This window comes from Agrilus planipennis, unplaced genomic scaffold (assembly GCF_000699045.2).
Source record: "Agrilus planipennis isolate EAB-ADULT unplaced genomic scaffold, Apla_2.0 scaffold146, whole genome shotgun sequence".
NCBI classification, from domain to species: domain Eukaryota; kingdom Metazoa; phylum Arthropoda; class Insecta; order Coleoptera; family Buprestidae; genus Agrilus; species Agrilus planipennis.
In genome coordinates, this window is record NW_020438977.1 from 284045 (window position 1) to 307293 (window position 23249).

At 33.5% G+C, this 23249-nt stretch overlaps 1 protein-coding gene across 3 annotated transcripts in view; it reads left to right on the forward strand.

The window, feature by feature from the left end:
* The window catches only part of LOC108737705 (rap1 GTPase-activating protein 1), a 385828-nt gene that overhangs the window by 242909 nt on the left and 119670 nt on the right, over positions 1-23249 (forward strand). The window contains exon 1 of one of the 3 annotated variants that reach the window (XM_018470766.2): positions 2866-3408. The exons of the other annotated variants lie outside the window; for them this stretch is intronic. Within the exon in view, the coding sequence (XP_018326268.1) occupies positions 3277-3408 (132 nt within the window). The 5' untranslated portion in view covers positions 2866-3276. Of the gene's footprint in view, positions 1-2865; positions 3409-23249 lie in introns of those variants that run through there. 3 annotated transcript variants of the gene reach the window in all.

Genomic DNA, 23249 nt, shown 5'->3' on the forward strand with positions numbered 1-23249 from the left:
AAGTAATCGAAGCTGTAAATGGTTATTTTGAGGAGCTTGACGAATCAGTCTATGAGAATGGCATTAATAGACTGGAACACCGCTATGAGAAATGTATCAGCCTTGGAGGAGATTATGTTGAGAAATAAAAAAAAAAATTTTTAAAAACCTTGTTTTTCTTGGTCAGGCCGGAAACTTATCAATCCACCCTCGTATATGTATATATTTTCTTACAGTTTATGCTTATGCAGTATTCATGACAGAATTAATTTGTTGATGAACGTCAATATCACGTATAATTATTTCATACTCGCATAGGCGCAGCCAGTGGTACGAAAAGTTGGTGTTGCACGATATTGTATCTATTTAAAAACAAAGGCTTTCACGGCCGGAATCATTCTTTCTACTTTGTATCTATTTGATGGAAAAGATTCAAAATACGTCAAATGCTAAATATAAAGGTGCATCCACATCTCAGCACGAACATGTTCGAGGCAAGACGAGGCAGAACGAACATGTCTACTGTGGGCGTTCAACCTAGGCCCGGCAAACTGCCTCGGTCTGTTTCGGACCAGTTCGGACTTTCCTTTGTGAAACATATTAAGATAAGAAACATTAACTTTTTAACAAATAGACGTATTAGAGCTTATTTGCTATCTTAAACCTTCTTTGAAAACATATAAGGATCCCATTCCTCTTCGTCACATTATTATCCTTTACTATTTTTATGTTTTTTTATTTTATCATGACGATTTGTTTGATATTTTTTATCAATAAAAATAACATACAATTTAGTAGGAAAAGTATAAGAAATCCTACTATTAAAAAAAAAGAATCTTCAGTAGAAAAAATTTAAATTCTATAAAATCAAGATAATATAGTCAGGGATGTTCGAAGTGGCCAGAAAAATATGTTATTGTGCTAATGTGTAACTTAAACAAGTCGATGAAACTATGTAAAATATATTCCAGTTATTTTAAAAGAAGGAAAAGGTTTGTTTTTATTTTTCCTTTTTTGCTATTTTTGAACGTCACGAAAAATATGAAATAATGTTTCAGTGAAAATCGCAAATTTTAAGTTTTTTAGATATTTGATTCATTTTTACAAAATTTAGTTTGATTAGAGATTTTATAATAAAATAAACTCCGTTTTCTAAAATTAATTTCCAATGGTAGGTGTACCTGCTCTTTGAATTTTTGTGTTTATGGTATTACCTACGTTGTTCCTGCAACCAGGTCAAATTTTAACTTAACATACCTACTACCTAGGTAAGCACCAGCTTTTGAAAGTTAATCGGGGAGATGAAAAGACTAAGGCTTTCACAGCCAGCGTTAATGTAATAATGCTTCATTATATACTGAGGACATACGATACAATTAGATACGAATATTTACTCATAGTTTTTTTCAATACCAGGTACTTTTGGTATCAATACTCTTAAACCAAGTTGTGAGTAGGTATCGATAAAAAATATTTATTTCGGTACTCATTTGGTTCAAAGGCATTTCTTAATTCATGGGTCATTTATTTGTTAGTCAATCTTGAACTTTCCATTTGGGCGTTCTATTTATTCCATTAAGAAAAGCATCTTGAAACTACTTTGTTATTTTTATCTATCTTATCACGATGTCACTGCAGCTCGTGAGCAAATTAAAATACTTGCTCAGTTGTTAGGTATTGTAGTAGCATTGAAGTCGCTTGAAATATAGATTTCCCCACTTCCAATGTAATATTAATGGCTAGATGGATCGAAGATCTGCTTTGCTCATGCTGACTGCGTCGACAGGCGAGTGCCCATTGGTCTGTTTCGTTTAAAAATTCAAGGGGTACCATTGCTCGTCTGCTCTCATGAGAGAGTCATCATTCGACACCGAGTAGTATCAATACTTTTTTTCGATAGAGCTGTCTACCAAGTAAAAGTATCTATACCTACTACATATACCATGCACGTGGTATCGTTTCTTCCTTATTGAGTACATACGTCTATTGTACTAAAAAAGGAAATTTCATTAAAGTTGCATTTTATCAATTGTGACAAAGAACTCGCGAAAGAGAAATAATTAAAACAGAACACGGTGAAAAAAATGTAATTTTGTTAATAAAACATCATAACATTTTTGTGATTCAGAATTCATAATTTCAGTTATTCTTGAAACGTTATTCGTTTTACTGTATTTCCTTTTTATATTTCTACTATTTATTACCTTATCTTTAATCTAATTTATGAGTTGAACACCTGCTTCCGTACCTAAAAATATCAGAACCGATTAATGTTGCCCGTTTGTTACTTCACTAAAAATTCAAATGTAGGTATACCTAATTGAGGTAAAGCTTGTACCGGTTGAACGACAATCAGTTGGTATAACACCTGCCGTTTCCGATAACATACGTTAAGCCAGCAGTAGGTTTTATAAAACCGGAACTATGCATCCATATGATTCCTACAAACGGATATTAGGTTTCCCATACATTTACCCCTCTTATAGTAAAAACAATGATAATAAAAATTCTCAAAAGTAAAATTGGAAAAAGAATTATAACTAACAGCAAAAACATGGGGTTCTGTGTCCTCTACAAAATATTGTACATAAATTGGTATGTACCTTTATTATACAATAGCCTTTCACTTTTCGGTTTTCGGTCTTCTAATTTTTCATGGTTACCTACTAACAGAAACTGTTAATTAATATCTTCGATCCGTGGGACCATTACTGCAATAAAAGTGCATTTTCGCACCTTCAGCGAAATCAATTATTTTGTTTCGAAAAGCGTGCCATGGTTGGTCGAATTCTTCCGAACGAGACCGACTGTTACCGATTAAGGCGAGTTCTTAACCTGCTGCACCTTACAAGAGACTCCGAATGAACACTATTGGTTGAACTTTCGGTTGGGAAGCTATTGTGCGTCGGTTGCGCCCTCTACTTCTTATACTCGAACGACTAACGCGTTGATTTTCAATTTCCTATAGTATCATAGTGCCGTTTTTTTCGTCGAGCCTTGCGGTTAATTAATCGGAATTTTATGTGCCTATCCGAACGATCTGGTTAGGAAATTTAGATACTTTTTTGTGAGACAGTGATTGTTGTTTTGTGCTAACAGAAGAAGTGAAAGGTGTATGAAACTTCACGTCTGTGGCATTTAAATCAAGAATGAGCGCGTTTATCGTGTGTTCAGCATTTTCACGAAAGGAATTGGGTTTCGTGTGTGAAAATGTTTGTCGCGCATTTTAAACAACTTTGTTATTAGTTGGCCAATGTAATTGTTTCGGTATTACCGGTGCCGTCTTATAACGGCTTGATGCGCACGTTATCAGACTCGGATAGGAATACCTTGCCTAGGGGGTGGGTAAGGCAGGCCGTCATGGGGGTGCTGCGTTGGAAGGAAATGCCCCCTGGCAGAACGGATACGTTTCACAGAAACTCGCTTCAGGTAATTCTACCTTTGTTTTCAACAACTGACACTTAAAAAGTTGCATTAAAGAAAGTGCTTTGAAAGTTCCACACTAGTTTATCGAACTTCAGGAGGATGAGAGTTAAGGTTCTCTCTCACCCATGCACCTAGTTGTCGTTTGTTTAATTGAAAAACGTAGTCAGTTTCCATAACTTACAAGCAGAGCGTATGTGTGTATTTGTAACTAATCTTATTTTTGTTGCTCGTCGTTTTTTTTCTTTTCCGATCTATTATAGGTACATACAGTTTATATGTATACACTTGAAATCATTTTTCACGTGTGAATAGTAAGAATAATTATTCATGATGTTCTTAAGATGTAGAATTTTGGGGTCATCAGTTACCTACCTACTACTTCCATAAATTCTCGGTGTTAACTCATTTAAAAATTTTATTTTCCCTTGGATGCTCCAATCTCGTTCTATTACCGCTAACGGCTGTTTTTATCATCTCGATACCCTATATTATCTTTCATGATTTATCACTGCATAAAAAAGCTCACTTTGGTGTAATAAAATAGAACTGTTTGTTGTGCAGGTTTATGTTTATTGTCGCTTGATTTTTTCTTCTGCAATTTTATTAGTAGCGTGATGCTTCTGTTCATCATCTTGTATTTACTTCAATAAATACAGCAATATTCCAACAAAATTTTCTTGGTTATTGTAGCTATTTTTAGTTCAAGGGTTAGTCTTAACAATACCTACCTGCTGTGCTTATAAAGGACAAGTCTCCCTTTGAATGGAACATCTTCAGGTAAAAGGAAATTCGTGAGTACGTATGTAGTGTTTACCTGCTCCTTCTTGTTTCTTTTACCAGGCCAGGTGAGGTGCGTGTTTACGACATTGGAGTTTGAGATTTCAAGAAACCGGACACTTCCGTCAAGGACTGTCTTGTTTGCTTTTTAGTTTTGTCGTTTTCGTTTTACGCTATGGCGTTAAGTGACCGAAATTGGATTCTGCAAAGGTTCGAAATGGATTTGTGTGTGCGTTGTATTAGTACACACACATATGTAGGTACATTGTAAATATTTCGTGTACATATTAACGTTATAACGTACGAGTTGATCTAGGAATTATGTGCTTCACCTAATAGTAATAACATCTTTAAAATGACGATGTCTTTTTCTTGTAAATCTAAACGAAACCCCCAATTCAATTAATTGAATGTAGAAGATAGAACTTTTCCAGAATCATTTTTAAAAAGTTTTATCTTCTATGATAATTCTGGTCACCACTGGCGAATTAAAATCAGATATTCTATTACTTGTATGCAATGTTAGTCAAATAAATGCAATTTAAAGCTTTTGAGAGGTGTTATGTTTTGTTAAAAATATTTTAAGAATTTGGTTGGTTTAAGATAGTTTTCATAGAGGAATGTGAAATTTTCAGATAGATGTGGCTGAAAAAACATATTCTACAAACGTTCATCAAATCATGCATTTTCGTACATATGAAAAAATTCCGCCGAAGGAACGGGTAATTTGTGTTTCAACCCTCTCGTTAAAAGTCCGCCGACCAAAAATTAAAAATTCATTGGTTAATTATTTAAACGACTTTTTAAACGGGACTTAATGTGGTTTGGGACGTTGTTGGGGGTGGTAGATATTGAAGAGCAGACCCGCCAAAACGGAGACATGAACCATTAACCGTACTGATTGGCACAGCTAATGCTGCGTACTCGGCTATCCAGTCAAAATCATTAACCGGTGCATCTCTACTTTAAATATGTTTTTGATGTGTAGGTGATTAATTAAAATGTGTTATTTTTTAATGATATTCTTGTTTTTCGTTCTGGCTATATATATTGTAAAATGTGTATATCAACATTATTCTTCAACTCAATTTTTTTCCACTTTACTTTGTGTGGTTCTTATTTTTGAAAAGTTTTAGATACCGAAGTTAAATGGGCTATATTAGATATGTCAATCTGTAGGGGATAGTAGAAAGTTTATTTCACTTTTAATGTTTATGTTTAGGTAATATTGAAAATAAACATCTTCTTGTACAGAGATTCTCCTTTAGAAATGTTCAAATAATTGTCCACACCGCGAAGAAAATAACCATAATTCGAAATTAGGCAGTAGATCTAGTTAATTGGCTACACTAATCGTAAGTATGATAAAGGAAAACATTTTATGTGACAAATTTTCGTTTAACTGCAGCCTAATAACTATTATGAAATATGGATTTGCCGAATTGTCATTAGTAAAAAATGCATAGACATTCAGTTTGAAAATTTCTGATTTTGATGAACTTGTGATTTATTGAAAAACGGTGTAATTAAACAATAGTGAAATTTAATTTTCTTACAAATAGTATAATAATTATTCAACAGTTGTTTCGTCTAAAGATCATTTAAAGGAGTAAAACTATTGCAGAAAATGAGAAATATTTTATTATTTTACTAATTTAATGGTTTTATTGATCCCAATGTTTTATTACTTAGGTGCTTTGTGTGTTTATTATCATAAAGGTGTAGTTAGTAGTTACTAACCCATGTTTATAACTTTTGAATGGGCAGTTAAAAACGTAGTTGATTTTTAGTTTCTTAACTTTGTTATTATTATTTAAAACATTTTGCGGTCTTTTATAATTTATTTTGAATGTAGGTACTTTTAATCTTCTGCAATCCAATATAACNTAAATGTAAGCGCGTATTTAAACTTTTTTTTTTGATACCAAACTCGATAAATTTATGCGTTGGGTATTTTGTTTCTTAACTTAATATGACGTCATAAACCTCTTTTTACACAGAGCATTCATACAAATATACTCCACTTGTTCCAACCAAAAAGCTTAAAAACTGGACCACCAAAAAATTTATCGCCACCCTTATCATTTTTGGAGGAAGGAATACTTTTTTCTGTACCTCGATAAAAATTTTCGAAAACATCTGGACCTTACATAAAATTACTTGCCGATCTCTGGAATAGATGAACATCTATACACACATAATAGACTATACTTCGTTTAGTTTCTGTAGCGATGTTACCTTCATTGTGACCGGCGCAAAGTAGAAAAGAACAGCACTAGGCCAGAAAAGAAAGGAGACAACTCTCGGTCAAACTCTTAAGCGGTGAAGAGCGTATAATTCGTACAGTACTGCACGGAAAAATTGACCATTTTATCCACCACAATTGCATTGCTCAAATGTGCTGTTATTGGTACCATTTACTACTGAAAATATCAACGATGTGTTTATTTATATTTGAAGACATATTAAAGGCTTTAACGCTTGTTTTCGACTCGCACTACTGTTCATAATTGAACAAAACTTTTGGCAAGTACTGTATAAAAAAGTATGTTTAATGAGCTTTTTTCTCCGTACCTACGATTTTGCCAGCACGCATCCAAGACATTGGAAGGGGCACATCGCTAAAGAAAGTAAATGAAGTATACCAATAAACTCATAACCCTTCTTTTTTTGTGCCATTCTCGGATAAAAAGTTAATTATACTACAATTTCCAAATCAATTGAATTTTCTGACGATAATGCACATTCTTTGCATTTTCTACTACATATTTATATTCGAGTTATTTATTTTTGAACAAGTTGATGTGCATCGATACTTTCCTACCGTTTCAATATAATGCGTGAATTCGTGCGACTAATGCTGAATGCCCACCTAAATGTATGTATATAGAGTCATTCGCTACGTACTGTATGAGCATACGGATTTACCTGCGCATAGTTAGTGGGCCTTTGTCCTGTTAATGAGGTTCGTTTGTATGATTGCAAACTGCCAATTTCTGTTTAGTTATTCGCTTATTCTGTTTGGTTGGTGGGTGCATGTGCACTACGCAATTCATATCTTTACCAAAAATGTCGAGCTATTCGGTGCCACTCTATATCAGTATAATTAAAGGTAGGACCCGAAAATTGATACGATGCTAATTTAGAATACTATATAGGTAAGATAAAATTATAGAAATTACACGTTTCTTAATGCACGCGAAATAATTTTGTGAACGTGTAGAACCACAAGACAAAAAGAAATTTTATCGTGCATTTTTAACCATGTCTAGTTCAAAACATCACTTACTTCTCTGGAAACTAATCTAAACTAACCTAACTCGCAAATTCTATTGAATAAAAACGTAACACTCTCATAAGTATTAATTGCTTTTATTGGACTTATCAGCATCATTATACGGTCATCAGTCCTAAGACTGGTTGGACACGTACTTCCACTCTTTCCTATCCTGAGACAATCTTCGTAAAACTAGAACAACTCACATCTTTAACTATATTAGACTTATATCAGTTTATTATTTACTAGCGACCCGCCCCAGCTTCGCACGGGTGCAATGCTGATGCTAAATATTTTTTTTGTTTAGATTATTCTCGAGGTGGGGAAATCTTCAAAACCCCCTGAACATACTAAATATACTACAGAATGTCTTTATTTACAACATTCACAGCTTTTTTGTCAATAGACAATACAAACCGGCCACAAGCGCTATGTCCCTGCATTTTAAATCTGTAATATCTTCGAAAATATTAATTTAAATTACATGCTGTAAAGGGCCATATTGATCTATATTAAATTCACAAGGTATTTAAGTTACTTAGTTGGATAAGAATTAATGCTGTATTGCTTAAAATCGCTTCGTAAATAAACCATTATTTCTCATAAAAAGTAAAAAAATAGACATATACCATCGCGGACTTTTTTGTAGTAGGCCTTTTTCAGATCTACAATACTGTAGTACATTATTTTGATCTATCTCGTAGGGTTCAGCCAGCGTTTGTAATGTAAGCGCAAAAAATGTGTTTATTTACGACATCACATTAGAAACCTCTAAAATTATCAGTGTCTCTCTACTATATTATGCATGTATTATACTTCCTCTTGAATCACTCTATCTATAAGAAGAAACCGCATCAAAATCCGTTGCGTAGTTTTAAGGATCTAAGCATACATAGGTACAGACAGCGGAAAGCGACTTTGTTTTATACTATGTAGTGATACGAAAAGATGGCTAAAGGTATTTGTGCGAATTTTTCTCTATACCACGTATTTATCAATATAAGATGTCGCCCTTTTATGATTGCATATAATTGAATATATTCGGTTATCAACCAATCAATAGCTACTAGTGCATGGTATGAAGTGTATTCCAGTATTATGTAATGAATTACTGTCAAGCCTAGTACATAAAACATCCAAGAAGGCTTCTATACTTAGAGTCAGCATCAGTTTGGTCTCCCCTTTCATGGTTCATGTTACATTCCAAGGGTGTATTCAAAGGCTTACAGTCAACCATATTCAATTGCTCTAATACCTTTTGTACGTAACTGCATTCCTAATATATTGTAGCTAAGACCTTTAATGTTAAATTTTTTTATTAATTCACCCTTCAGCTATTTCTTCTCTGGTGTGCCTTGAAAAAAATAAGAATATCATCAACATAGAGGGTCAGTATGGCGTTGTTCCGTTGTTCGTGTCTGATTTTATGTAAACGCAAGACTCATTTGGTGTTTTTCTAAATTGGAGGTTTGTCAATCTTATCATACCAGACCTTGGATGGCTGCTGAAGTTCACACATTGCTTTATTCAGTTTGAGTACATGATTTTCCATTTATTTTATATCCATTGGGCTGCTCTATGTACACAACCTCTTGGAATGCATTCATATGGTCAATGTGCAAGTCCCAATTGACTACCAGGTCTATTAATGTACATATAGTAGAGTATCGCACCTCAGGGGAGTAGGTTTCCTTGTAGTCGATTCCATATTCCTGAGAACCCTTTTGCCACAAAACGTGCTTCGTAACAGTGTAACTGTGACCTAATCCAAGTTTCTTGTCATAACCCCATTTACGTACATTTCACGGCGTTCTTTCCTTCAGACAGTAATGTTGATTTCCAAGTTTTATTTTTTCAAATGACATACTCTTCTATAATGACTTCTTTCCTTTGATCTTTATCGGATACTGACGCTTTCAACAGTTTCATCAGCCTGCCCGATTACATATTAGGAGTGCCTTTCTGCTAACAGTCACGCTATTTGTAAGGAATATACAGTACAAACCCCTTATACTGTCTTTCGATATAACGTAAATCTTCTTATAACGTAGAAATTAGTTCAATTTGATTGGTTTATCTTAAAACCAATACACTCTTTGTAGCGCAACAGTCATTCTCTATTACGAAGAAATACGTTCATATTTAGACGTCAATAAATACATGTTATCAACATTAGTGTTTATGTTACCAGTTTATAAAAAACTTCTATTAAATCTTTGAGGTGCCGAAATTTTTAAAGGAGACAGCAGAGGTCGTAAACAGACACCTTGCTTTTTGTTAGAGCGTAGTGTGTTGGGAAAAGAGTGTGTCACTCGATATAACGAAAAAAAATTCTCGATCCCTTAAGTTTCGATATAAATGGTTTACACTGTATTTAAATTCAATAAATTAGTGTAGCGAGCACGAGTGTGTTTGTGAGCGATCGGGCACACGTGTGCGTGAACGGCTTATCGATTCGTCGACTAGCCGCGGGCGCCTTTCTTCATGTGCGTCGTATTTGTAAATGTGTGTGTCGTTCAGTTCAAAGAAAAAATAAACTATCCGGATGTTTCCAGAAGGTTTGACCGTTGCAGAAGTGAAACCAGAAATAAATTGACAGTGATAGCAGTGAAATAAATAGCGCAGTGAATAGTGATATATCAATAATTAGTGTAAATAAATAGTTTTTGTCGTTATCAGTCTTAGAAGTTAATTTTGTTAAACCCGCGAACATTACAATAATGTTGGTAATGGTCACTTTTTTGAGTGATCTTCATTGTTATTACTACACGATTACGAGAAGTCCCTGATTCATTAAAAGTTTTAAAAAGAATAAGTTTAATTATCGTCTTATTTGGAATTGTACGTAAATTAATGTTGTTAAAATGCTTTGTTCTACTGAAATAAGCTACAAAAAGTAAACGGATTTCTTCTGTCATATGTACGTAGATATTTCAATTGTGGCTTGAAGATTTTGAACTAATGAATATAAGAAGGTAGCATTAATTAAAAGCAATGTCAGTTACGCAATTAGTCTATCTGCCTATTACTTAATATACAAGCAAGACAAAATATCTGTTTTTTTTTGATAAATAGGTAAATCACCGGAAATGTTTTATTAGTGGGTAGTCCATATCTAATTATGGTCAGGGCCACGTTTTCTATACTACAGTTAACCGATTAAATGCCACATAATCTTCTTTATCTTTCGTGTCGAACAAATTTGGTACGTCTTTTATTTGTTTTTTGTTTTATCAGTTTATTAGAGTTAACGCCCTGGAAATTGAGAAAATAATAAAAGTTTATGATTTAGTGGAATGTCACATTCAGCTTGGATTTTTCTCAGAAACAACACGTACATAGGTGCACTGTATAAAAGCCAGCGTAGGCGTAGCATTATAAAAGGTTTATGTTTTCGCTTAGATAATGATTATTATCTAGTACGTTGACATCCAAGTCGGTGACCAATTTTTACCTTCTTGAAGCATTCCGGGTCTCAAAAATATAATCGTTTACTTGTGAAATCAGTGGCGTGGCACTCTATAAGAGGAGGAGCGTCAAGCGCTGGAGCCCAGGGCACCAGGGAGGTCGCAGGGCTTCATGATCCCATTGAAATTTGAAAAGTTGTTTTATGTCGTCTGCGCACACTCCGTAACGCGTTAAGGTAGTTGTTCCATGAAAAGCGTTTTCTTAGGATTCTTTTGAAATTTTGACCGAATATTATTCAAGTTATTCTTCGCCTATATGTGCAGACTGAAATTATTGGACAATATAGTTTTAAAGATATTTAAAACCAAAGTTCGCGTTTTTGCGGCTCTTATACAGGATACCGGCGAGGCTAAGAAGAAATACAATGTTAACTTGGAATCCCTTCTTACAAATGTTTAAAAAAACTACAGAAAGATTAAACAATGTCTAATAACTTCTTTGAAACAAGTTTGATTAATTATTACAACACAGTTTCTGAGATATTAATTAATAAATAACGAACAATTTATCGCACTCAAATCGTAGAAGGGATACACGAATGAAGAGCGGTACGGGATTGGCTGGGAATAGTGCAGTAACAGCAAAAAGTTTTAGGCTTAGGTATCACGGCTACTAACTGACTGTACGATACACTCTAGCATAAACTTTTTACTAGTAATGTCGTGAAACAACTTCCTTAAAGGTATTTTAAAATGTCCTGAACTGTAAAATGCATTCATGTTGTTCACTTCAAAAAAACATTGACTCGATTGTTAACGATATTTTTAACGAGAACTAGAAATCAATGAACAGACGTAATTTTGTCACTGCTCAACCCAAAGTCATGGCCCAAGAAATCTTAAACTAGTTCTGTAAATCAAGCTGCTCAACCCCAGGCATACGGGCTCCAATGCAACGAATTGTAAATAACCCGCGTGAATCAATTTCAAAATTGTCGCTAATTCGAAAGAGAAGCTACCATGAACTGCTGTAAAGTATATATTATGAAAATAGATTAGATACGTATTACAGTAGTTTAAATTCTAGAACTTTAAATGTACAAAACAACATTTACAAATTTTTGTTAATCCTTTCGTGATAAGGTTGACTAAAATAATCAGTTACCATGCCTATATTCAGTTGCAACTCAGTAAACTGCAAAATAATTTTGCACAAACAAATCATTTTGCAAAAAAATATCTTCAGTCATGAACTTCTTTAGAAAAATATGAAGTTGGTTTTTAAAAATTCGTGCCAAAGGAAGACATTCCTGCAATAACTAATCTTTCCATTTTTATGTAGTTTTGGATCAATATATGTTTGTAAAAAGTTTTTCAAATTTTGATTTTGTAAAAAATAAATACGAGGCATCTTTAACTGAGTAATATATATATTTGATTTGTCCTTACTGTCAACATCTGCCGAAAGCCTAGCATAAGGAAATTGTTTGCTAAAAACCGCATTGCTTGTTACTTAGTTTCAAATTTTTGTTTTTACGTAATATTTTGGTTTCTCCATTTCGCAGTAGAATAAATAATAAAATAAATAACAATTAAATTTCAAAATGTTGGTTTTTATTGCAAAAAACGAGACTATAAAAACCTTATGAACGAACCGTCAGTGCGTCAATAGTAATTTTTCAGCTCATATTTAGCAACCGATATTGTATTTGTTAATTTAGTATTGGCGCTCTGAATCTGGTTGCTAATTAGTTGCCAATTATTAGCCAGTATCGTCCTTGTGAGTTTTGACTATTTATAAAAATTTTTTATTTATAATACAATACTGATTTCCGCTTATACGCCTCCGTTTTCCATTTTAATTTATTCGTATTTTATATGACACTACTAAACATTTTAGTTATTTTGACATTACATAAAATACCTACTACTTGCAACTTCTAGTTTTTAAACGCCGCCACGGGAATTTGTTAGAAATCGTCCGGGAATATTTGAATTGGTTTTGTGTATTGTTGGTTAGGTTAGGTGTGGTTGCATATACACGGAGGTCACGTGGCTCTCGGTCATTTGTGAAGACCTGTATATTGTTGATTAGGTTAGGTTAGGTTGAATGCACATGGAGGTCACGTGCCACTCGGTTCTTTGTGAAGACACTGTATATTATTAAACAAGTTATTTTAACCAGTTTTATTGTAATCTTTCATTTATTATATTTATAATCTGACGATTTATTTTCTATTTTTCCTCCAGTTTCACTACACAATAATACAAAATTTGTCGTTTTTCTTTCTCTTTAAAAATCGTTGAGCATTTTTTGCAAGATTGAAGGGTTTACGAGATGGGGTGGAGCCCGTCCAACATTTCGCGTTTAGGTCCATTAAGACCTTGCTACGCTACTGTGTGTACTACTTTTTTTCTAATGGTAATAATATATTTGTGTTAAATGTAAAAAAATAACTGTTTTTGTACGCGTACAGTATATAAATCTTGCAAAAATGGAACAAAATGGTAATCTTCCAGTTTATCATTATGTTCTTTATGGGTTTGTCCTAGAAAGATGCTCGGTAATGTAACGTTATGCAAATAAATAAAGACACATTTTCGAGGCTGCTTTATTATTTAGTATATTTTAGCAAAATATGCGTTAGTTACGCTAGAAAAATGACGCTGAGCATATGCTAATCGTAAAATTTAATTACATGTATAATAGAGGTCAAGAAAATAAACTATCATTGCGTGTACTGTACCTATACTTTATGTAATGTTTTCATTAGAACATCTTTAGAGTTATTGCAAGGTCGTACCGTATCAAAATAAATGATGTTAACGATCAGGATGTCAAAACAACGAATTCAAAATGTATCTCCGGTGTTGACATATTTCAAGGAACTTCTAAAATAACTACTTTATTAGATATGCATAAGAGATTTGATATTAATCTAACTGAATTGTCAAAATAGAAAAATAAATGACAAAAACAGAAACGTTAAGAGTCGGTCTGGCGCACCGAAGGTTCCGTACAAACTTGTACAGGTCTGACGAAGGCAGCTGGCGAGCGGTCGCGCAGGTACTTGCCCATTTATGACCTATTTGGGTAAGTCACTCGGAACCGATACACAAATAAGCTTTCAGTAGGCTTAAATTATAGTATTAATACAGATAGGACAGTAGCGTAATAGAAAATAATGTAAAAAGATGACTTATCAAAAAGAAAAAATTAACCTATTGCTTTTGTTTTATAGTCAGTTTTCACATTCACTGTCATCATGGGAATCTTCATCACTGTCACCAACATTAACAATTAGTTCTTCTGTTTGTCTGTCTGTTACTTGTTCACTGATCCCTATATTTAAATATTTAATCTACGCCCCTGGTAGGAATACTGAAGAAAGAGGGCTGCAATCTTTATACCTAAAACTGCCTACTTTTGCCACCGCGCATCCACGCCATTTTAAAATTTCCGCCAGTTTCCAGCGTCAGGCCTGTAGGTATGTAAATAGTATATGCGGCATAAACGACCGTATCGTTTGACTGCGTTGACTTGGAAGCCCGATTTTTTTTTCAAGGGATTGCAGACTTGACTATTTGATATTAATTTCAGCTTGATACCTCCAAGCGTTCCTGATAAAAAGGGTCTTGATGGACAAAACAGACAGACGGACGAACAGACGGGAAACGAAGTGATCCTACAAGGATTCTCTTTTTCTTATTGAGATACGGAATTCTAAAAATATGACTGAGATTCCTACATTGATTTTCTGCAGTAAATGAAAGTTTTGACCTCGCAATTTTTTCAAAATGAATCGATTAACTTGAAATTTTGACAGTAGGTAGGGAATAGCTTATGGATCAAAATCCAAATGCCAAAGGGCGCTTTTACCTTGGAGGTGGTTGCCACCCCATCTCGGGGATGGAAATGTATTATTATAATTTGACTATAGGAATAGGATAGAAAAATTGATTCTAAGTAAAAAGTGCTCTGTACATTTTCTTTTTGTAAAATTGATATTTTTGACGAACTAGATCAAACGCTAAATTAGAGAGCATCAAAGTCATATAACTGGAAAACTATGCATTTTTAGAAAAAAACTTCTAGAATCTTATTTTAAGTATTAAAAAAAAACTGTCTTTTCTTTTCAATCCCCTAATTACTACCCTAATAGAAATTAGTTGTTACCCTTTTCAGTTTTCTTTGTTTATGTATTGTTAATACATTGTAGAAGTTTGACCAGTTTAGAATACTTGATTTTAAAATAATTGGAGCTCAAAGTGAAAAACGGAAAAATGTTCTTCTCTTCAAATTAATTCCAAAACTGCTGGTGATACGTAAAGAATACTTTGGTATCAAATTGTAGTTTTTTTAATTCCGTACATTTTGCTCACCGAAAATTTTCTCTACTAACTAGATATCTATCCCTACAGTTGTACTGTTTTTAATAATGTTGATAACGTCATCGATGTATAGATTAAAAATTAGCGGTCACATTGTGCATCCTTGTCGGACTCCCTTCCTAATATTTATTTCTCTACGTTGTTACCCCAGCTCTGTAACTCCTGTTGCTCTTTTTACAAATTAAGTATCACTCTTCTATGTCTGTAATCCATCCCTACATTTTTGAAGTGAAACTTCTTTACGCACGGTAGGGTAAGTTCGTTTCATGCGAGTTGCTATGTAACGAAATAATGCAACGGATGTCCCCCCTCTACTCGGCCACGTAGCCGAGTTCGTAGTGGGGATCGCTTGAGCCGTAAGCGCGCTTCAATGCAACGTTCGTTATAGGCAACTCCGGCATGTATAGTGTAAATTTTAAATTCATAGTTTACAAATAATTCCATTAAACCAGTTCCTTAACCCCTATCCCGGTATGCTTGTGTGTTTGAAGAAGTTTTACTTCAGTAGCTTGTTGTATAATTATATTGGAGTTCATCAACAAAAATGAACCCGTTCTGTTTGTTTAATAGACCAAACTTATATCCAATTTAAAATGATGCATAGATGTTTAGTCTAAGCTCTTGAAATTCGAACGTGACAAAATCTCAAGTGTTACATAAACTAAGGAAGGTAATGCTAGAAAAATTTACTGAAGAATGTATAAGTTTGGTTAAAACTGTGNAATGTATGCAATGTTGTGTACACGACCAGATATTTGCACAGCAATCAATATTCTAAGCAGGTATCAAATTAAAAATAATATTGAATTGTGGAAATGTCTAAAACGAATGCTAAGATATATTAATGGTACTGTTAATCTAAAACTTACATACGTAAGAAATGAATACAAACAAGTGATAGTTGGATATGTGGATGCAGATTGGGGTAGTGACGAAATAACCCGTAAAAGTACAACTGGATATATTTTCCAAATTTTTAACAATTGTACAATTACGTGGAATACAAAAAGACAAACTTCCGTTGCCACTTCTTCAACAGAAGCGGAATATATGGCACTTTATGAAGGTGCAAAGGAAGCAATTTGGTTAAAGTCAATATTAATTAGCATAAATTGGCAGTTAACTAATCCTATCTTAATATACGAAGACAATCAAAGTTGCATAAGCATAGCCATGAATCCAACAAATCACAAAAGAACCAAACATATAGATATAAAATATCATTTTATACGTGAACAAATTGAAAAGCACGTACTAATACTAAAATATATTCCAACAGCTGACCAGTTGGCCGACATCTTCACTAAGTCAATAGGACCAATAAAATTTCTACAAGCAAGAACTAAACTTGGTTTACTTGAATAATTTTAATTGAAATTCAAATATATATATTTTCATTCGTAATTAACTTAAATATAACATGATGATCTGATTGGGTTTTGTTGGGGTTTTCCCAATCCTAGCAACAAATGTTGGGTCATTTTCATTTTTCCCCAAAAGTAAAATAATAGATTTAATTTTCTTTATATATATTTTTTTTATTTAAAACAAACTATTTCATTTTTGAGTGGGAGTATTGGAGTTCATCAACAAAAATGAACCCGTTCTGTTTGTTTAATAGACCAAACTTATATCCAATTTAAAATGATGCATAGATGTTTAGTCTAAGCTCTTGAAATTCGAACGTGACAAAATCTCAAGTGTTACATAAACTAAGGAAGGTAATGCTAGAAAAATTTACTGAAGAATGTATTAGTTAGTTAAAACTGTGAGACCGTTCGATTAAGTCGTTTTTAAAACTTAAAATAAAATTACTCCAACTCTATCAAGTTGTTTTATTTATCACCTGAAAATAAGAACTCTGCCAATAAATTACACGTTCTATATTTTTTTTAGTATCTATATTTAACATTTCCATCAAACTTTGATAAAACATCGTAACTGAAATCGATTTGTTTTGTCTAGAACTACCTTGTTACATATAGAGTTGTGAAAATTCGAATAAAAACATTTTACCGTCAACATAGCGAAGTCAAAGTCTTTATCACGTTATCATCAGTTTGTTGCTTTTAGTACTCACCTGTGACTCCCAAGTCCATAATGTGTTCCATTATTTCTTAAAAAAGTGCATCAACAATGATTGTCTTTTATTATTCTACTCATACGTTACGTGAAGTTGGTGCATGCGAATACCAGGGATTTATTTATACTTTTAGGCATACCTATGCATATCACATTCACAATAAAATTGTTTTTGTTTGTCACTTTGCGATGGACCTACTGCGGTATGTTTTTTGTTGTTATTTATAGGTAAGTGTGCATTTAAAGATGACAAGTTTACTGCTTTACTCACAATCCTTTTATCAGTTGGTTAATATTTTATGACGTATTCCGTATTCGTAAAAAATCTTAACTATGGAATCTTTATGGAAATAAAGGACGGTGGGAAGTCATTTTAGCTTTACTAGTAGCAATAGAAAAAACGATAGAAAAGAGAACGTGCGCGTACCTATATAGGATTTAGAGCTTTTGATAATATGTTAAATGGGACAAAATGTTAAATATTATTAAAACTGTGGGGATGAAATACAGAGACAGAAGAGTGATCCATAGTTTATCTAAAGAGCAACAGGCAGTTATAGAAACGTTGCTGCTCACGTGGAGAAGTAAATATTCGGAAGGGAGTTAGGTAAGGATGCATACTGTCACTGCTACTTTTTTTTAATCTTAATAACGCGATAAATGTTATTAAAGACAGGACAACATTAGAGGTAAATATCCAGGGACAAAAGATTAGTACAGTCCATTTCAATTTGTTAGAATTGTGACCTTGAAGAAATCTGCGCGAAAATAGAAAGAATACACACTAGGCGTGAGCAAGACAGAAATAGTCGGACGACGCTTGAACGAGCAGAGCTCTCGATAGGCGGTCTTAGGAGATCGGCTAGAACTGTACAGTACTAGACAGCAATTTCTTAAAACAAAAATGTATATAAATTACCAATAGAAAACAAAGCAAAAGTTTTATAGGTGTGTAGACCGTTAAGTTAATTCACTTGTTATTATTTTTGGCTGTTTAAATAATTTTGCAAATGGTACTGTACACTTTTGTCTAGTTCTCGCTCGATGATCGGTAGAGAAATGAGCTCCGCAGACAAATATGATTGAATTTGGAATTATGCTACGGCGCATCCTAATAAAGGGAAGGAGCATATCTCTAACTTCTTGAAACGAACAGTATGCTTATATTTGCAAATTATATAATAATCTGGCAAGGAGAAGTTAGGGATAGCCTTAAATAAAATGGAAGCGATATTGACAACACTATGGTATAAAAATAAATGAAAATAAAACGAAAGTATTGGTATGCAAGGGAAGAAACAGTTGTGAATGATGAGGATGTCGTGGATAGAGGAAGAAGTATTGGAAAGAATAGGAGAAGGGCGCCATGGAAGTCAATAAGAAATAGGCGAGATAGATTGGTAGGCCACCTTTTCAGGCATGAAGAGCTAGTTAGAGACATATTAGAAGCAGGAAAAGGAGTTAGGAGGAGTAGAAGTAGACCTAGATTAGATTAGATCACTGTTCATAAATAGTTAAGGGTGTAGGATGTTCTACTTGTAGGGATATGCGAAGATTAGCTCAGGATATAAAAGAGTGGAGATGCGTGTTCAACCTACCTTAGTACTGACGACCCTACGATGATGATGATTCCTTAGGCAATTTCCTCAGATCTTTTCGCCACCAGAGCTCACAAATGTTGATTAAACTTGCTGAAATTACAAATAAATCGTAACTTTGAAATATCAAAAATGTCGTATTTAACTAGTACATACTATACCTACTATGTGTTACAGTGCCATAATGGTAATGCGTTAATGGAAACAGTAGCACGTCGCACCCTGGTGGTGAGTTTGAAACTATGTTCTATACACATTATTAAGGACGCGATAACTCTTCAAAGGCATACCTATAAGGATCGTTTTCTCAATACTTAACCTCTGTACGTTTACCCATAAAAGCCACAGGATCATTTTGTTGCAAGCCGAACAAGTTTGCGAAAGTGTGTTGTATTACGTGTATTACGTATGGGAATTTTAATAGTAATAGAGACACTTATCTACAGTCAACGGTATTTTGGTTATCATGGTACAACAATATTTTAAAAGCTCGAAAGGCACAAACTCAAATGTTAAAAAGAAAATATATTGGAGCAAATGCATCTTTTTAAAGGTTAATTTACAATGAGAGTTATTAAATGTAAACCGGAAAAAAGTCGTTCTGCTTTTAATTTATCGCTTGTCAGAATAATTTTCGAAATTGTCAAAACCTTGTAATATGTAAAGTGAAAATAATTTTGCGTATGAATTAAGTATTTCTTTTTTGTTTTGTTAGTAGGTACCTAGTAAAGAAAGGTATTGCTCATAGACAATAGAGATCGTATCATTGAATTGAAAACAATAAGTCCTAAACGAAGACACTACAATGTAAAAATACTGTCACGAAAAAAATACGGATCTGCATACCTTCCATTTGGCAGACAGTATCCGTGATTTTCTTTTTTAACATGACTTTATTTCGTCTTGTTCATTTGCATCAAATTCTTTTACATATCATTGTTAATAAACAGCTTTTTCGTGTTTTATGCATGCGTTTTGACTGTAATATTTAATTTTGAAGCATTTTTTTACTAAATTGTCACGTTTCTGACACCAATGAATATTATAAACAACAATGGGTATGATGAAGATTTGAAGATAATTGAAGTATCATTTTGAGGATACGCCATCTGATGATCGTTAAAGAAATATTAAGTGGATCATCACGAGATTTAATTACCTATTGAAAATTAATTTATTAATTATTAATTTCTTCGTGTTATACATACTGATAAAATTTGAAAAATTATAAAATGATTTTAAAAATTTAAATTTGTTTAGAGTAGTTGGTTCAGTTGCCACCAGTTGATTGAATTTAAACCACGCCTCTTGTTGTGCCTATTATAGCTTAATCATAAAGCGTATATCGATGGAGATAGGTGGCGCTATATAAAATCTCAGCCGATGGAAGTGGCGTCACTTGGATACTTTCTATCGTCATCATCAAAAGGTCGTAATTCCTAAGACTGGTTGGACACGCACCTCCACTCCTTCCTATCCTGAGCTAATCATCGCATTTCCCTAAAACTAGAACAACTCACATCCTTAACTATTTGCGAACAGTAATCTAATCTAGGTCTACCTCTACTCCTCTTAACTCCTGTTTCTGCCACTAATATATCTCTGATTAGACCTTCATGCCGGTTGAAGGTGTCCTACCAACCTATCTCGCTTATTGTTTATTGACTTCCATAGAGTCCTCTGTTTTCTTATTCTTTCTAATATCTCTTCATTTCTAACCTTCTCTATCTACGGTATCTTCACATTTCGAACGCTTCTAACCTTTTCTTTTCCGCAGCGCCCACCGTCCATGTTTCGCACCTATACAGCGTCGCGCTCCAAACATGCATTTTTTTGTAATTTGGTACGCATAGTCGTTGTTCCTGTTGTTGCCTCTCGTAGCTTAGTGATAGAATAATAATGCGTAAAAAACCAGGGACCCTGGTTCAATTCCCGGCGAGGGAGAGACAGCAGCAGCAATTATTGTTCAATAGTGGTTGTCTATAGTGGTAAAAATTACTTCAAAAATTAATTAATATACTAATTATCAATAGTAAATATTCGGTTCCTCTTTCATTTGAAAATTTGCATTTAAATAACACTGCCATTGACTGAGAATCAAATGGAGGCGCACGATAGTGTGACATAATGCTTTTGGGGTAGGTATTACGTAGCATTCCATGTAAACATACATAGATGCTTTAAGGATGTTTGGGAGGTACAATCGGAGACATGAGTACATAAAATTAGAAATTCGTGATTAATTAGGTTTTGCAGCATATCATGAGGTAAATAAATACTATCTATACTAAAAAAAAAAGTATACGGTTTGGGAGAAAATTGGGAATTTGACCAAAAACTTTGAATAAAATAAGAAATAACGAATAATATGGAAAATTTTTAACTGACTTTTGACAGTGAATATGCCTTGATTTCAACTTCGAAACAAAAAAATATTTGGTTTCAATCTCTATTAATAATGAGCGTAAAACTTTTTAATATGTTTAAATAACAATTAAAACTTTAAAATTGCATTTATTTCAGACAATTATAAATATTATCATTATATTACCAAGTAAAAACGAAATTTTCAGCTAATTTTTCATTTTTTCCTCGATAACCATTTAGTGAGTTTAAATAACCTTACGCTAAGGTGATTCTCCAGAGTTCAAGTTACTTATTATAAAAGTTTGAAACTTCTGGTAGCTTTTTTCTGTTAATAAAAATAAATTTAATCTGTTCGGTTAACGAGGTGTAAAATTATAATTTTTTAAAATTTCAATAACTTTTTAACGGTTTAGTGAATCGATTTGTAATTTTTACAGGAGTTTTAGAATTGAATGAGGAACGTTCTTCCAAATTTTTATTTGTCTGGTAGCATTTTGACATACCTCCCAAACATCCTTAAGAGGTATGGTACCTAAATACAAACCTTGATAGTCGAAGGGAAACTAGTCCGAACGCAAGTAATTTTACATCCTTTTATAAATATATTTGTATTTGGAAAAGAACTCTTTAACCAAAGTGCTCGCTGTTTTACCAGTGCACTTAGTGTGGTACACGTACATGCATATGTGCATGTATTGTAATCGATAGACGTGTATTATAGTGTGTACCTGCATGTGCTTCGAATGTACGTTCTGGTGTCGTGGTTCATTACTCTGTCGAGACAGCACTTTACCGGTGCTAAATAAAGTTATTAATTTCGTTATTGCTTGCTGGCGCTTTACAGGATCGCAATTGAAACACAATCATTACATCTCAGGAAACTGTAATTAAAGATGGGGAGTTTTTAATAAAGGACATAATAACTTCCATATGTACCTACATAAAAATTTAATAAAGGAAAGCAACTAAAGTTTTCCAGAAAAATTTTTTTTTTATTAACAACGCCTTACGTAACAAGGAAATAAATATTCATTTTTAAGTATATTATTTGATTATGATTATATTGTTATTACTATATTAGAAGTAGACAATACACACTTCCAAAAAGTTTTAATTGAAGTTAAACTTCTTCATCGACAATACGACGGTATGAAGGAAGTTTACTACAGTGTAAAGTTCGTGGGTTTAACAAAATTAACTTTTAAGACTGATAACGACAAAAACTATTTATTTACACTAATGTTGATATATCACTATTCACTGCGCTATTTATTTCACTGCTATCACTGTCAATTTATTTCTGGATTCACTTCTGCAACGGTCAATTTATTTCTCCTCCCCTCGACGATCGTCTCTTCCTTTAAATACTCTTTTGTTTACTTTCTGGAACCCTCCAGAAACATCCGGATCGTTTGTTTTTTTCTTTGAACTGCTTTCCCAGAACGCAAGTACGACACACACATTTACAAATACGACGCACATGAAGAAAGGCTAGTCGGCGAATCGATAAGCCGTTCACGCACACGTGTGCCCGATAGCACACAACACGCTCGTGCTCGCTACAATACTATAAAACCGAAAAGTGTAACATCACGCGTCACATCAACCGCCACGGGTGACCTCTGGTGAATATGTCCAAAAGGAGTCATTTTAACAGACTTCAGAAGCTAACCTGTCGATAGCAATCGATAATAAAAAAATTGCTATTTCGACAAATTTTCAGCAAATTGTGCCAAAGCTGTACCGTATATTTATTTTGCATATGCGTTTGTGTTTGTTTTGATTTGTAATTCTTCTCTGTACTTTTGTATGATGCAAGCGTAAAAGTTTTTAACAAAACTAAACCGATATTCCGCATTCGTCCGCTCGAAATAAAGTTGTATTTTTCTTGTGTATAGTAATTAGTTAGTGCAATAGTTTAGGTTTAGTTTTTTTTTTTTTAAT